At 40.3% G+C, this 18327-nt stretch overlaps 1 protein-coding gene across 6 annotated transcripts in view; it reads right to left on the reverse strand.

Moving 5' to 3' along the window:
• The window catches only part of ADAM23 (ADAM metallopeptidase domain 23), a 115651-nt gene that overhangs the window by 26518 nt on the left and 70806 nt on the right, over window positions 1-18327 (reverse strand). For 2 of the 6 annotated variants that reach the window (XM_089519318.1, XM_089519317.1), the window contains exon 25: window positions 4095-4185. The exons of 2 other annotated variants lie outside the window; for them this stretch is intronic. In XM_089519318.1, coding sequence (XP_089375444.1) covers window positions 4095-4185 — 91 coding nt within the window. Of the gene's footprint in view, window positions 1-4094; window positions 4186-10598; window positions 10694-18327 lie in introns of those variants that run through there. 2 more of the 6 variants (XM_089519320.1, XM_089519321.1) reach the window with 2 other exon arrangements.

Here is an 18327-nt window from a genome sequence, read left to right on the forward strand (position 1 = left end):
TCCAAATTCAAGTAAAGCTCAGAACCATCAGTATAATGGTGACTATCTAGGTTGCCAGAGTGAAAACTGGATACAGCCCCTATACATTTAACTATTGTCTAGATAAGGGGATTTAAGCAGGTGCTCCTTATCATGCAACCAGGTAATCTGATGAAATGCCCTCATCTACATCTCATTAAAAATACAATAGTTGCCTCCAATTCTCACGCTGGCAACCCTATGCCCACCTGAAATATTTCCCAGTTTCATTGGAATTATTTCTTAAGACCACAGTGCCTTAGGAGATTACCAGTTGAGGGAAAAGCCAGGAGTAAAAGGCATACTCCCTGCATAATAGTGTAATTGTGTTGAAGATTTTCAGACAACGTCATGTTCATCCAGGACTTATCCCATGAAGACGCAGGAATGCTCCAGGAGGAAACCACTCACAGGAAAGTCCCAGGAATGGTTTAGTTGCAGGAGCATTCCTGGATCTTCACAGGATAAGTCTGGATGAGTGTGATGTGTCTGAAAATCTTCAGCACAATCATGCAATTATGCTGGGAGTATGCCTTTCACTTCTAGTTTTTTCCCCAGTCTGATAATCCCTTTAGGCATATAAAGTCCCTTACTGTATGCTACTTCTTTACAATTAAACTGTAATCTTAAACTAAATGTTTGGTTTACAGGCCCTTAGTATCAGTTTCCTGGTTTGAATACAGCTCTAAAAGAGAATGGAATAAGTTATCATTGGGACACAACTTGTTGTTTTTTGGTTGACTTTTTTGAAAAAAATCCTGTAAGATATAATGAACGTTGTAACTCTTCTATTAAGCCTCATTCTCTCTCTCTCTCTCTCTCTCTCTCTCTCTCTCTCACACACACACACACACACACTAAAGAAAGCAGCAAAATACAAGAGGGCCTACCTGAGCTAGGCCTCTTTCATAAAGTGACAATTTCTTTTCAGTTTTACTCCAAAGAAACATGCACTTCAAGCTGTGAGCTAGGCGAGGCCATTATATTTGAGTTTCTGCTACAGAATAAAACACTTTCCTTTCTTTCTTTTTTAAAAAAGAGAGAACTCTCAGGCTGCTTGCTGTGAATGGCTATCCACAGAGGGATACTAAATCATTTTTATGACATATCATTTACGTGGGAATGACACACAGGATGCAAATTACCATCTACAAGGAAGCATTAATGCACAATATTATGCCACAGTGTGGTGGTTAAAACGGATAGGATCTGGAGTGGCAGTGGGAGAGCTAGCTGAGCTGAGTACCACTCAGCACATGCTAGCTATTAGCAAGGAGGGAGCAATGGTTTCCCAATCCATCTCCAGAGCAGAGCATAAGTGTCTGCAAAAGAAAATGGGAAAATCAACAAAAGCAGTTCTAGTACTAATCTGCCAGTAGAAATGCTCTGCTGGATCAAAAACCTTCTACGGTTTCAAAAATGACAACATCTGAATACAAACCTTTGTGTGTACACAAATTTTGCAAGACAACAGAAATAGTGAAATATGTTATTCATAGATAGATATTTTTAAAAGAATATAGCTCTGTACTAACAATAAAGTCTTAAGTCACTGCAGCAATTACAGTAGTTATATGAGGACACTGGAATATCTGTGAACAATATTTAATGCTTCACAGGTGATTCAGAATGGAGAAAAGCTGCTGATTAATGGAACAGTCTCTTTCAGAAAAAAAGTATAGTCTTTGAATGAACATTTTGAAACACCTAAACCAGGCAGGGGCAGGGTGTGCCGCAGGTGCCATTTCTATGTTCCTTGGACTCCCATACTATCCCAGAGCCCCTGTCCAAAAATGTTTTTTTCACACACAAAAAAAGGAGAGTAAATTGCTACCCTTGGAAGCCACCAGGCTGCAGATTCAATTAATGGGGGGGGGGGGGGTGTCCTGTATTTAAAACTGGATGTGGATTGCCAGTCACTTCTAATTGCACACTTTGCCATTTTTGGTGCATCATGAAGCCTTCAAACCCACCAAAGTTGCCCACCTCTGAGAAGTGTCAATAAATCACTGTTAACAGTTAATAATAAATCACTGTTAACACTGTTAAAACACTATCACTGTTAACTCCAAACCAAGTATAGTAGCAGTAGTTGGCACACTCAAGGGGTTATATCCATTTGCATCATTTGAACAGTGCAACAGGAACTACTGGCAGATGACATTCTCCCTTCCTCCTTCTGTCTCTTGCACACACTTTCAAAATCTATTCTAGAGAGCCTGGGGTCAGATAGATCGGATGAGTGCACTAGGTCTCCCTCAGGACTTCTCCTGTGCTCTATCTGATCCCAGGCTCTCAAAACTGATCCCCTGCTCTCTGCTCCTTTTTCTTTTGATATTTACGCATGTAATGTAGGCATACCACAGTTATATTGTGTTTTCCTTTTCCTTTTGATATTTAGTGTGTTCTTCTTTGCTTATGGCATATGTGTGTGTGTTTCTCTGATCAACACCAGTTTTCTTTCAGTGAAATCAATGTTGCAACAAAAACTGAGTTCAAAATAGTGCCTTATGCTTTAGAATCCAGAGTCCATCTCTGCTGTGTATTATGGTTATGCTCAACAATTTCTTTTAGCATTACCATCCTCCTTCCAGAAACTAGGGGTTTGTGAACAATTTATCAAATCCAGGTTCTCCCTTCTCCCCTGCGCAGATAATCTATGTAGTGTGAATAACCTCTGCTGAGAACCAAGAAAACTGGAATGGCTGAGACCAAGTGAAAGTTGCAAGGAGAGTTACAACTTAAAGCATTTTCCCTAGCTCTAGGGTGATAGTGAACAGGCATTTCATTTGTTCATGGAAAGAAAAAAGGACTTCAAAAATTTTCTCTTTGTTGGAGTTTGCACACATTTTCCAATTCTCACATTTCAAGACTTTTCCCAGAAACGTGATTTACACACAGAATTGTTTCCCCCACAAATACATTATTTTTGCACAAACAAAGTATTTTAAAATTCCAAAAATGAGAAATATCTCACAGTGATTCTTCACATTCCTAATGGAGCTTACTAATAAGTAAAGTCCACTGAATTCAGCAGAATTTACTCCAATGTGAAGTTGAAGGCTTTCATGGCCGGCATCCATAGTTTTTTGTTGTTTTTTCAGGCTGTGCAGCCATGTTCTAGAAGGGTTTATTCCTGACGTTTCGCCAGTAACAGGAATAAACTCTTGTAGAACATGGCCACATAGTCCAAAAAAACAACAAAGAATTTACTCCCATGTAAACTTGTATTAAATGGTAATTTTGAAAAGGAAAGATGGGTGGACAAATGAGAGCAAGAACCGATATGTTTGCATAGTCGACAGAGGATATGTCAGAGGAGATAGATGGATAGACAATTTTGGGCAAAAGAGGAATTATCTCTCAGCCACAGCAGTTGTCCTTCTGAGAAAGAGGTGCTCTATTTTGCTGTGTGGTGTAAAATATGTGTTTTGGTATTTGGCCTTCAATTCTGACTTCTTTCTTGTACTACATTTCTTGAGCAAGTTACCTGTCTCTAATTGCCTTTTCAATTTGCATTCCACATTTTCCTTCTGTGAAATGCTTATTTTCTTATGGTTTTGTGATGTAGTTTGTAGTTCAGCATCAGATGCTCAGTCCTACACTTTGCTATGCATTTCATGGGCAAGTTAAGGTCTTTTGGGAGTGGCCACTGTCCCTACCAGGAGAGCTCTTTGGTGGTGGCTATTTCCCAAATTGCCAAATGTGTTTGGGGGTTGAAAAAACTTGGAAAACGCAAGAGACTGTGACCTCCTATCATGTGTTTATAGAGATCTTTGCTAAAAACAGACAGATGCTATCTGTCTCATTATCCAGAAACATTTTGGCTCTTATTAACTCAAACTATTTAGCACAGTTTTCTAGTTTTCATTGTTTTACAACTTTGCATCCTGGTGACATCTTTGAGATTTTAAAATTACATTTTGGCCTTTTGAATCCTGGGTTCACAGGGATTCATGGGATAATTTAAGTAAAACATTACCAGAGATCTTGTAGCAGGAACTCAAAATTTAGTGATGTAAGCAGAAGAGAGATATGCCATAGCCACTGAAGAGAAGACATGCGGCATTGCTTACTTAAAGCCCCATCCTGTCCCCCCAAGGACAATAGCTGCTACCAGGATGGCACCAGCGATGGAACCTATTATAAGATTGGTGGCACTAGGACCTGTGACAAAGGATTATGGGAAGAAAGACATAAGAACCAACCACTTAATTGACATCAAGGGAAATGTAGTAAAGCAATTTAAAAATGTGTGCTATTAACTTTAAACCAACATTGTCAAAAAGGGCAAGCTTATTTTAAAAATATATGAGAAAGATTATTTTAAAAGGTTATCATGCTTACAACATCCAAATTAATTCCTTATCAGAATAACTTCTGTTCTTGGAACTCCCAACTTCAACTTATCTAAACATATTTTAATGTTATATAGACTTCACAATGCTGCAACATTCAAATCTTTGTTAAAGAAATCAAATAGTGTATTTCTCTGCTCTGAATATGGGTGACTATATAAGAATAGCAGGGTAAGATGAAGGGAGTTTAAAGCAAAGCAGTTTCAGATATACTTTCTAGAGTGCCTGCTTTTTTAAGATTAGCATTCTCCTATGGGTTCTCTTATAAAAAAGTAAAATAGCTGGTGTTTTTGTTGACATAAGTGAAACTGTAACTTCTAGCTGCCTTGTAAACTATATAAGGATTATTTACAATGAAAATCAACTTTTGTCAGCTATGGAAAGGATTCTCAAAACAAAAACTAGCAACTGAGAAGACAAGAAACACTTTATAAACTATATAAAACAATCAATAATGTAAAACACTAAACAAAAATGAAGCCTATTTGCCTAAGCATCCATTAAGAACCCAAGCCCTCCCTCCAGTCCATCTGCCTTGGTCCAGGCCTTGGAGGTAGAGAGGAACTGCTGGACCTCTTACCCTTTCCCTCCACCACTCCCTTCTCCTTCTATGTCATGTCTTTTTAGACTGTAAGCCCGAGGGCAGGGAACCGTCCAACTAAAAAGATTGTATGTACAGCGCTGTGTAAATTTACAACGCTTCATAAATAAAGGTTAATAATAATAATAATAATAATAATAATAATAATAATAATAAGCAGATAAAAAGTGTAGGTGACCATGAAAATGGCTGCCTGTACTTTTTGGTAGCTGAGAGAATGCCAAATTTAGCCATCTATATGGGCACCTAGAATTACCTTCTACCCAACTTGCCTTCCACCATTTGTGGTTATGACTTCACCCTTGAATGGATCTATATGCCTGTTGATCATTCAACAACATTTCCCAATTTGACTTTTACTAATGCAACATACTACATAAAATTAGTATTGAGCTTTACTAAAGTAAAGATATCTAATCTAATCTAATTTTTGTTCTCTATCTAATAAAGGATCTGCAGCTTCCAATTAATGATAGGAACAGATCTGAACAACTGCTGATGTTTCGGTTTGCAAAGACAAAGCAGCCATGCTACTCTGTCCTTGTAATCTATGGTGTAACCTACAACCTGTTTGCATCAAACACTGAATATTCTAAGAGGTGTACAACACCACTTCCATTCTATTTTAAAACATGGCTTATCCACATTGGTTCTTACTACCGATTTGTATTACACTGTTTAAAGTTGTTTCTTAATGCTTCTTGATATTTCTTAATGCTTCCTTTTCAGACTTAAAATTTTTTAGTAGAAATGTAGAATATTTCAGTTCACGTCTGCGCATCTTGCTTGTGATGAGATTTTGATGTCAGATGTGGGTATGTCCTATCCCCTTGCATCCTTCCCTGAGGTCTTTTCAGGTGTCTTATGATCTACATATGGTCTCCTTCTGGCCCCCAAGTCTCTTTGATATTTTTTAAAAGAAAAATGATGTAGAGTTATTGTGCAATAGTAGTACACTGTAATAGTGCTACTGCTGTTTTAATCTCACAGTAAGATCTCCCATCCCAGCACTCCCTCTACTAGAACCCTATATTATTTTTTTTAAATCTATGCCTTAGGGCAAAAGCAAGAGACTCCTGTGCTAAGCAAGATCAGTCTACACAGATATACATACAGTTGTGAAACTGCTTCAGTGAATACCAATAGCAATAAGACTAATTATATCAAACTGAGAACTGGTGCAAAGGAACTCTGGGTGGATGTTTTAAGCCACTGTTTTAATAGCTTAAGCAACCATTGTATTGAATAGTTTTTTGTGGGTTTTTCAGGCTATGTAGCCATGTTCTAGAAGAGTATTGAATACCAATGGCATCAGTAACTTAAAATGTGGATGTTTTAAGCCGCTGTTATACTGAATCACAATAGCAATAAACCCAATTATATCAACTTAATAATTTAACCAGAAAAAAACTTTTCACTGAAGTCCCCTCCTCTGACCTCTCTTCCTCAGTCTTGCAAATTGAAATTGATTTGTGTAAAGGTGGACGATTTTTTGAGCAAAGGACCCTACTGCTCTAATGCTCTAGAAATTGCTTATTAAAAGGAGGATTTTTGGGGGTAGGGAAGAAGGGAAATCGGGTAGAAGCCTCCTGAAAATAGAGAGGGGATAAGGGATAGAGCCCTTCTACTTCAATTGTCACAATTTATGACAACAAAATCCATTAAAAAAACCTTCACCTTTTGTTAAGGGAAAATGCTATAGAATACTTCAGAAAAGAAAGGAAAATAGTCCCAAACAATGTGTGATTGGCAAAAGATCAATTTTCTAAAAAAAGGTACATACAACAAAATGCAACCACGTCTAGACACAATTGCCTTAGATAGAAGAGATTGCTATTAGAAACTGAGTAACACCCAGCCTAATCTAAAAAAGTAAAAATAAAACAAAGTAAAATGAAGTTTGCACACTTTGTGCTGTTTTAGTTGGTCCTAATAATGGCATTACATTAGTGTTATACACAAGTATATGCAATAACTGAAATAATTGATCTGAAACACTCTGGAATTCTCATCCTAAAGAGGCTAGTCTGGCTTCTTTCTTGTTGTCCTTCTGTCAGCACATAAAGACCCTTTTATTTGACAGGCTTTTGGGATCTGTTTGTAATGGAAAGTCCTTTAATAGTGTGCTATGCTGTTTTTATTTCTTGCCTTTTAAAATAATTTTTTAATTATAAAGAAAGAGTAATTGCATTTTAACTATAATTTGGCTCTTTTTATCTATATCTGCCTTCTATTTGCATCTGACTAAATTTTTCAGAGACATAGTCGTATTAGTCTAGAACATCAGTATATAAAAGGATCTTCTAGTACCTCTGAGACTAAGGCCCGGTACAGATGGGCAGGGAGCAGCGTGCCCGTGCCGATTCTAGGGTTCCAGATTGCGCACCAACCGCACGCTCCGGTACCCTAGTCCATACGGACTCCGTCTACATGGCAGCCTCCTGTCCACACGGTGGCCGCCATGATGACGTCGCCACCACACAGCATACAGACGTCACTTCCAGGAAGGGGCGGCGCCCTTTCCCCTTTATGGCGCCACAAAAAAGAAGCCGCTTCATTTTGGTAGCGCGTCGATGGTGTGTGGCGCAGATGCTGAGGCACCGAAGAGGAGGAAAAATGGACAGCACAGAATCTCCCGTCTGTTCCAGGCCTAACTAAGCAAAAGAAGTTGTAGTATTAACTTTTGTAAATCTAGGCCTTCTCTGCACTGGCCAGGATACTCAGGGAGAGCCTGGAGTATCCTGGCACTGCAGATTATGTAAACTGCCCCCATTATCAGGCTCTCCTTTCCTATATTGAAGCAGCTGTCTGCACATGCATCCCACTGAGCTGCCTGGCACACCCACCAGCATTGTGGGTCACCTGTTTCTGAAGTCAGAATGAGGTATCCAGTGGCAGTCACAAGGCTAGGAGCCTTGTTCTGAACTCAGAACAAGAAATCCATGGTGGTGGCAAATGCGCCTAGTGGCCCAGCAGTATGCCTGTGGAGACAGCCCTGGAATATCTGGAGCAACAGGTATATTATTTTAAACCAGAAGTGGGTTATTTTAAGGCCAAAATACCCCACTTCTGGTGCAGAATGTGCTAGACATTGTCTGGACTGCTCGGACCAGAACTGGAGTTTGGGACGTGCATCGTCTGAACAGGACGATGCAAGAATTGGTGGGTGGGAGATAGGCCTTATGGCCCATGCAGACAAGGCATTAGTCTATGAAAGCTAATGCTGCAATTTCTTTTGCTCAGTTAGAACATTACTACATGCGACTTTTGAACTGTAGTTTCACTGGGAAAGAAGCAGCTTTGGCAATATTCATTGCACGATGACAATTCTGACTCATAGCTCCCCATCCATGGGCCATCACTTTTCATTCACAGGGGAAACCCATGAATGATCTGGTAATCATGTCAGTCCCTAGGTGCAAAATGTCGCTCCTGGGGTAATTGCGTGATTTCCAGTCATGTGATATCAGCCCCCACTCATCCCCCTCACTATTCCAAATGCCCTGATTACCTCTTTTATTTTTTATATTTGATTTTTCCTGTCTTTTTTACTTTTAAATAAATAGTGACAGCAAAACTCCAGAATTGTACAGAAAAGGGGGGGACCTCTAAAGACATGCTGGGTAGGGCATAAGGCAGGGAGAGGCCAGGAAGAGAGCATGATGGGGCTGAAGCCCCGGTCATGTAACTGCGAGAGGTGAGGTGATGGCTGTCTAGAAAGTGGTATGTTCCCATTTTATTATTGCTTCTGTGACTGCTGTGAGAACAGGGCTTGTGTGAAAGAGTCCTAAGTCTCAAAGATGCTACAAGATCCCTTTGTTTGGATTTTTGTAAGCCATGTAGAACTCTGATTCTCTAGGGAAAGGCAGGATAGAAATAAAAAAATAAAAATAATTTTAAATAAATGATTTTTTCCCTATTAAATAAACTATATATCATGAATTACATAAAAGCAACTACGGGAACTTAAAATTGCATGCAGATGCTTTACTACGAAGGAAAACACTATTTGAAAAAAATCAAAATACAATTATGTCTAACAATCATCATCAACAACTTGGAACCTGGGGGAAAATAAGTTAAGATGGTTCACAAAAGGAAAGGTTCTTCTCAGCTCCAGGCAATAGAGCCCCTGAAAATCCTCTCTGCCAGGGTCTCCAGGACAAAGTGGGATGGCATACAATCTGTTGTTTCATGCAGAAGGAATCACCCCCAAACTAGACTTATATTCTGATATAAGCTAGTTTGACTGAAATCATATAGCCTAAGTCCCACTATATACTATAGGACATATGGCTGAGTAGATACATGTGGGACTGTAATATTTACAAAGTTGACATGAGATATCTTTCCCACCTCCTCCTCCCTCCCACCATAACTTCATTCTACATTGTTCAGTGTCCCCAATACTCCATAAATACTTTTTACAGATTTTAGGTGGTTATAGGGTGAAGAAGGAATGAGAACCTTTTCTTCAATGAACTTCTTTGAGTTTTGGGATCCAAAATAACTACTGCAACAACATTGTAAAAAATATAATGCTATTATCACTGATATGAGACAAACTAAAAAAAACAAACCCAAATATACTAATCAAGTATCACTGTCACTTCCTGACATATATGTGAGTCTGCCACACAGAATGTGGATAGATAGTTAAAATTTTGCTAAAACAACTAACATTTGTTGACTCATTAAATATAAAATGTGATGAAATAATCATACTAGAAAGGAAAAAATGAAAACAAAAACAAAAACAAGTAATAACACCAGTGGCCATGATTTTTTCCATACTAACTACACAAGGCACAAATATCATTTAGTGTATTAATGTATTTAGTGTATTAATAATCAATATCGTAAAATCATATAACATACTGAGTACCAATATAGCTAAAGACCCTGATCCAGACTTAGCTACACATAATACCAGATGACCACAGATGATGCCTCATGAGCATTAAAAGATGGTTTTAGCCAGGCTAATGGGACCTAGATGCTCACTGCAAGGTAGATGGGAATGCATGCCCAAATCATATTTGGATGCACATTAGCTATGTGTTCTGAAGATTGTTTCCATCTGAGGATCTCCCTTGCTGGATCAAGACATAGTAAGATAGAATGTTACTGCTCTAGAGCAACTGAAATCCTAGAAAAACAAGAGTCAAGAGTTATTAAAAGCTGATTATATACTCTAGAATTTGCAGGGAGTTCAATTTCTTATTTGAGATGGGTGCTTTAAGTTGCTGTTACACTGCATACCTATGGTAATAAAACCAATTATATTAAATTATCCAAGTTGTCTATTAGATTACATTTGACAATCATGATACTTTCTTTTTGAATTTATTATAATTTAGAGCTCTGAAACATGTAAACATTGAATTGCATTAATTATAATGACTTAAAATTCACAAACATTTTATGCCCCACATTATCCCAGACATGAGAGGGTTAAAAATGGCATGAGCATACCACAGGACACAGACATTCAAATCACGTGACAAATACAGTCACCACATAACACAAAGCTAATGGGATAGTACACAGAGGGCTTAGATGCGTACGGTTACCTCACACACTAGGCACCAAACATGAAACTCTGAAACTAAGAAATATGCTTACTCTATTCCCCACCCTGTGCCTCCAAAAATCACCCCCAGAGCCAGAATGGTCCCTGCCACTGCACCTATAAGTCTGTTAGTGGCCATGCTCACTGTACAGAGGGAAAAGGGAAGACTTTTTAAAAAGAAAGTAATCACATACATAGAAAATGTCTGAAAAGAAGAACAAAAAGGCACCTCAAAATGATATACTGCTTTTCAGAACACATTTTACAAGTCATTTTAGCAGTTTTTGAAATACTCATTTAGCAGAAACTATAGCTGTCTGTATATCAGCATGTTTGAAATCACCAATTTAAACATTCATTCAATTGTTACAAAATGATCAGTGTTTTGTAGGACAATGGAGATTTTCACATGAGGACAAGATAGGGACGGAATCACTCCCTCATCCTTATTCTGTCCTTAACAGAATAATATCTAATATAATCATTTCTTATTCAGTCCTTATTCTGTCCTTAACCTATGACTGCGATGATGCGAAAGGCTTTCAAATTGTAGCACCGATCCTGCCATTAACCTGTCATTAAAGCAGCACTGCATTAACACCAAGTTCTGTTAATGCAAAATACCAGCCGATGTCACTTTAATGACAGATTAATGGCGGGATAATGATAGGATCTGCGTGACCTCATCTGAAAGCCTGTCACTCAATTGTCATCATTCACGCTTCCTGGATGGTATAAGTGCGAATCCCCTCTGAAAGTCCTTCCTGAGATCGTGCAGGAAGGACAGGAACATGATGGGACAGGACATCCCTTGTCTGATAATCTCTACAGGCATAATCCATACTGCTATGGGTACAACTGCATGCAAGGATAAGTAGAAGGCTCACTGGAGTTCTGTATCTATCTTCTTGTTCCCTGGATGCCTTTTGCCTTCACATACTATAAAGTACAGGACATCTCTCCCTTTGTCAGGATTTTGCATCCAGAGTACCTTTACAATTAGCAGTGATAAAGGTAGATGACAGACCCCTGAGAAGAGTGGGGTGTTTGAGTACATGGGATGTGTATATATCTCTCCTGTTGAAAGTTACTGTAGCGTGCTTTTTGCCATGGGCCAGCAACCAGCCTGGGAGAGGAAAGAAAGAGGACTCCATCATGGCCTAAGCCAATACCTTCTATGAGTACAGAGATACACATGGAAGGATGGATTGTGCCGCCAAGATTTTATAGAGGTTTTATTTCTTGGCCTGTATCTAATATAATCATTTTAAAAACACACAGTTCATAGCCATTATAAAAAAAAAACTTTCGTATCATCTGCAGTATATCACACATTGATCATTAAGCCAAGTACATAAGAAACATATTCATATATTTATACACGTCTTAAAAATACAAGCTAAAATGCAGCCAATACTTACTTTGTTAAAGTATGATGGTAGCAGAAGTACTTAAATCATTCCAAACAACATTATAATATCTTTTAAAAAGCATTACAAAAATAGTATGTTTCAATGAAGTTTTAGAAATACTGGGTGTACTTTCCACTTTTGATGAAAATGGCTAGACATTTCTGTAGGAATGTTCCCATACTTTCCTACCAGTGTACTGAGTTCCTAGTACACAGGACTTGTGACTTACATTCAGTTCTAACCAAGCAAATTAGTACTCCATAACTTGGCTGGTGTGAATGGCAACTGACTGAAGCTTGTAACAATTATTTTTTTGACAGTAACTCCCCAAATCTCACAAACAGCATGGCCACAGGCCAAAGGCAAATTTCCACTGCATTTCATATATCTAGTGAAATGAGCTCTATGTTATTAAAGGATATGCTCTAGTACATTTATTAGTCTTTAAGATACCACAAAACAACCATGTTTTTGTTCCAAAAGACTATTCAATTATTCTCAGAGCCCTTCAAAGCTAGGAGTGATAGCTTCCAAAGTGCTGTGCCATACCTCTCAATTCAGAGAGGCTGGAGCAATAATGCTTTAAGTGATTCTGATGACTCAACCAAAGTTTCAACTGAAGGCTGCAACTAGATAGTACAGTCCACCCTCCCCTTACGCAGGGGATCCATTCCGGAACACACACACACCTTCCGCATAAGGGAAAAAACGCAGATACTCAATCCCTATTCAAGTGAAAGGGACTTGTGCCGGTGGCTGTGCGTGGTGGCACGCAACATTGCTTTTTTCGGTGCGGCTTCCAGCATGCAAATCTGCACTATCCAATCCTCATACTTCTCCCTAAGAAACTTTGAAAGTTAGGGACAAAACAGACAGCCCTAAAGTGGCAGTGTCACACCGCCTCTTTGAGCACCGGATTGGGGCCACAGCAACTGTACACCACAGCCCTAAGCCGGCATTTTCCCAGCACAAAAAGAAGCGGCAGAAGGCCACTCCCTTTTGTATCAGGAAAAAGGCGCCTTTGCCGCCGTGGCAGTGGTTTTTCTGCATTTTGGCGGAGTAGACCGCAGAAATTCCAAAATGCTGACTGCCATCTGATTGGGCGGGCAGCATGACGCTGACTTGGGAGTGGAGTCGAGGCAGGTGGTGGGTGGATATCACGCCCCCAGGCTGCACGGAAGCCGTCTTTTTTTGCTGGTGTGTTTAGCCCCTTATTTTCTTTTCAGTTTGTAACTGAATTTAACACACATGCTGAATCTTTGAGATGAAATCCCTATGACTTTTTTCCCTACAGTGACTGACAGCAAGGGAGCTGATTTGGAATCTATGGCAATTTCATGTCAGGATGTATAGATATCTTGGAGACTGCACTTCTCTTTCCTCAGAAATATCATGTTGAAAGGCCATGGCCAAGCTAACCAATCCAAGTAAAAGCCAGGGAAAGCATAGCCACATGGAACCTGCTTTTATTTCCCCAGCCACTTTGCTCCAACTTGCTCTGGTTGTTCTAGGACTGCATAATTGAAGACAAGGGAATGTAGCTCAAGCCATCAGCCTGAGCACTAAGGACGGACAGGCTCTGAATGTCTGTGGTACTTTGTTGTTTAGTCTTATTGTAGCGTATTTAAACTGCCCTAACTGGAAAATTATAAATATTCTAAGTAGGCTTCATAAGCTTTTTAAAGTGCAGCCTGCAGGTTACATGCAAGCCCCACAGCCATTTTTGTAGCCCCAGGGTAAAGAAATCAGAGGAAAGGAGGCACTTTTGGGGGACTCCTGGTCCATTTTAGGTTACTTCCTGTTATTAAAGAAAGGATTCTCCTACCACCACCACCACCCCTAAAAAGCCATTCCTGGGGGAGGTGCAGCCCTCCAAGGTCCCCTTTGGCTACCATAGTTGCTGATTCCTGATCTGTAATTTCAGTAACACTAAGATTTGACTTTGCTCTTTTTCAAAAACATTTGGGGTTGCAAACAGAGGTGCTCATCCACAAGCAATAGGCCTTCTTTCTGACCTAGAAACAAGATACTTGTGAGGGAAAGAAAACACAAGTCCAATGATGTGCTTATGTTGGCATAAGATGTTGCTGTATCTCTTGCACACACACTGGCAGCATAAAGCATTCTCTTATGCAGTATCAGATAATAGCTTTCACCAGCTCGGGGATATGCAAAGTGTAGCTGTAGAATGGCATCAGGCCTCATAAAGGTGTTTTGCAACTCTCAATCCACAGAGCCTCTCCAATGTTCTCCTATCCTAAATTGCAAGCTTGTTAGCAAGCTAAAACAAAGCATGCCTAAGAACAATGTTTAAAATCATTATAATGAACAGCTCACTAATTTTATCACTCCACATTGTGTTTCGGATTGCAGTTCTTATATTCCAGTGTACTAGTTCATAACATGCCTACTAAAATGAAGGATTGCTTTGTATTCTTCTAAATGGTGAGAACTTTTTATGGGCAAATTCTATGGAAACTCTGAACTTCAAATTCAGAGCATTTCTACTGGAAGATGTAAAAATGTGCACATCACAGTAGCTCCTTTTCTTGCATTAAGTCAAAAATATGAAAATTCAAAACCACAGATTCTTAGTTATAATAGCAGATAACAGGAATGAAATATGAATATTGTCTTTACAGAGTAACACTGGGATGAAAAATCACCATGGTTTTAAAATAAACATATTCCCTGTGGGGTTTTTTATTTTACAAACCTGTGCATGTTACAGAGCTTGTAAAATGATTCTTTCTTTCTAAGAGATGGGAAACCCCACCCATGAAAATTTCATTCTATATTTTGTTTGCATCAGAAAGAATTAATAGACTCTCCACACTAATAGTTAACATAGTAATCTGGGTAACATACACAATTCATGCAAATTTAAAGTCTGACAATATTATTTTAAACATAAACACGATTTTAGATCACATATATTTCTTAATTTAATTTTGTAACTTTGCAACCTATACAGTGGGACCTTGGTATCATGGGGGATCTCTTCCGGATCCCCCCCCCCCCCGTCCCATGCTGATACCAAAATCCATGGGACCTCAAGTCCTGCTTTCCCCAATGGCGGCCCATGCATGCAGCTGCACTGCCATTAGGGACAGCCCTCATTGTCCCCAATGGTAGTGCGTGCATGTGGCTCTGCCGCCATTAGCGATAACAGGAGCTGTCCCTAATGGGGACACAGCCACGTGCACGCACTGCCACTGGGGAGAACTGGGGGCTTGCCATCTGCGGATTCTGAAATCCATGGATGGCAAGTCTGCAGATAAAAAGCCTCCACTGTACTTTGATTGATTGATTGAAAATTTATTTCTATACCGCCGTTCCTGCGATCACGGCGGTTTACAGACAGTACAAATATAATATAATACAGATTAAAAAAAAAAACAATCATCCCAATAAAACACCCCGATTAAAACCAGCATAACTATTAAAATCCACATAGAATCAATCAAAATTACAAAAGAGTTAAAAATCCAAACAATACAAAACAGCAATACTACACAACAGTACACATAGGGGGAACAGTCAGGACATGTGGGAGAAAGCTTGACGGAATAACTGAGTCTTCAGGTTCTTCTTGAACGACTCCAGGGAGGGGGCTGAGCAGAGCTCTTCAGGGAGGGCATTCCAAGATTGCGGGGCTACCACAGAAAATGCCCTTTGAGCAGTTGATACATATTTTGTCTTGGGGATGCTCAAAAGATTTTTACCCCCTGACCTGAGTGTGCGGGGCGGATTATATGGGGAGACACGGTCCTCCAAGTACTCTGGGCCCAAGCCATTTAGGGCTTTATAGGTAACGACCAACACCTTGTATTGGGCCCGGAAGCGAATTGGAAGCCAATGCAGGTCTTTCAGTATCGGTGTTATGTGGCTGGTCCTGGAGCTACCAGTGACCAGCCTAGCAGCCATATTTTGAACCAACTGCAGCTTCCGAGCTTGGTACAAGGGTTGCCCCATGTAGAGCGCGTTACAGAAATCAAGTCGAGAGGTTACCAGTGCATGCACCACTGTTTCAAGGTCCCCCCGGTCGAGGTAGGGATGCACCTGGCGTATCAGCCGAAGCTGATAACAGGTGCTTCTGACTGTCGCATCCACCTGAGAAGTCAGGTGAAGCGACGAGTCAAGGAGCACCCCCAAGCTGCGGACTGAGTCCTTTACGGGGAGCGTGACCCCATTCAGGACCGGTGGACAAACCTCCTTCCCAAGACCAGGAGAACCTATCACAAGTACTTCCGTTTTCTCTGGATTCAGGCTGAGTCTGTTTTCCCTCATCCAGCCCATTACCGACTCCAGACAGGCATTGAGCGGAGAGATGCCATCCCTAGTCACTGCATCAGTCGGAGACACAGAGAAGACTATTTGGGTGTCATCAGTGTACTGATAACACCGCGCCCCGTGTCTCCGGATGATCTCTCCCAGCGGCTTCATGTAAATGTTAAATAGCATAGGGGACAAGATCGCTCCCTGAGGGACCCCAGATGTAAGGGCCCTCTTATCGGAGCGACAGTCCCCCAGCTCCACCATCTGGAATCTACCCGAGAGGTAGGAACGGAACCACTGCAAAGCAGTGCCCCCGATACCCAACTCCCCCAGGCGATCCAGAAGGATACCATGGTCGATGGTATCGAAGGCCGCTGAGATGTCCAAGAGCACTAACAGGGACACGCTACCCCTGTCCATGCCCAGACGGAGATCATCGACTAAGGCGACCATGGCAGTCTCAACCCCATAGCCCGCCCGGAAGCCGGTTTGAAGTACATATTTGTTCTGAGGTTTCATTTTGTTCAGTGGGGCTTATTTCCTAGTACAGTCAGCCCTCCACATAGGCAGCCTTGCCTTCCATGGCTTTGAGCTTACACAGAAGGCAAGCCCCGGCAGAAGTAATGGGGCGCGTACCCGCACCACCGTGAGCATGCGCCCCATTATTTTCTATGGGGCTTGAGCATACGCTGTTTTCCCCATACATGGGAGGGGGGGTCTAGAATGGATCTCCTGCGTATGGGGAGGGCAGACTGTATATAGCATATATGGAATAATGTAAGCTGTTTACCAAGTTACAAAATGTTGGGGAATTTCACAGTTAAATTTGTTCAGTAACAAATTACTGTATTACAAAGGTAACAAATTACTGTATTACAATTCTTAGGAGTTCTATCAGAATAATGATGTATTTATGGGTTACATCCAGTGTCATACCATCAGGCTTTATGCTCATGAAATTGGACTTTCCCATCCTATCCTCCCTCCTGTGGCTCCAGCTCCCCCTCCAGATCTGTTACAGAAGATTTCATAACCACTGCAGCAGATCTGATGTTTTAAGGGGAGGTAGGCCATTGGTTCTGCCAACAACATTCATTTCACTGGCAGGAAGACTTATCCCCAGAGGTTTATGAATTTATCTTTATTTAAATTGACACGCATTTTAGACCCTGAAATATGAAATGAGGGGAAAATAACTGATGGATTACTGTATATACTCATGTATAAGTCTAGAAATTTTGGTCAAAAAATTGACCCAAAAACATGGGTCGACTTATCCATCGGTCAATATAAGTCCTGTACTTTAACTTGTGGGTGTGTGTGTGTATGATCACCTCCTTCTTCTGAGTAGAGAGGCAAAATGCAAGTGCTTTGTCCATCCTGGGAGCACCTAAAAAGAAGCACCAACCATCTCTACTCTTGCATGCATCCAGCTTTTATACAATATTTTGTATGATATTTTAAAAATATTGTGCATGAAACAAAGTTTGTACAGTATACACTGAACCATCAGAAAGCAAAGGTGCCACTATCTCAGCAGTTATATCTGCCAGAATTTTGTAAGTTCTGGGCATGATTTTCCCTTGCTTCATATTTTACATCCTTTGCTACATGGCCCTAAATTTTACCCTCGACTTATCCATGGGTCATACCAAAATCCATAATTTTGGCCCCAAAACCTGTCCTCGACTTATACATGTGGTCGACTTATAGTCAAGTATATACGGTACTACACAATCTCTTTTTTGGACCCTGGCTTTAATCTTTATCCAAACTCAGTGAACGCTTTCTTACACTTGTCTCATTCACTCCCATTATTTCCTACTCTATACAATGAGCTTTTGGTATCTGCTGAGGTTTGGTTCCAGCATCCCGTAGATACCAAACTCCATAGATGCTCAAGTCCCACTAAATACAATGGCATAATAAAATGGTATCATTTATGTAAAATGGAAAATCAAAGTTTGCTTTTTGAAATTTATATGTTTTTGAATATTTTCCAGCTGTGTTGAATCCATGCGTAAAGAATCCATGGATATGAAGTGCTGACTGTATACGTCTTCTCTCCTTTAAAGCTGTTCAAATCTA

Source organism: Sceloporus occidentalis, unplaced genomic scaffold (assembly GCF_023333645.1).
Source record: "Sceloporus occidentalis isolate IW3139 unplaced genomic scaffold, rSceOcc1.0.p SCAF_4, whole genome shotgun sequence".
NCBI lineage: Eukaryota > Metazoa > Chordata > Lepidosauria > Squamata > Phrynosomatidae > Sceloporus > Sceloporus occidentalis.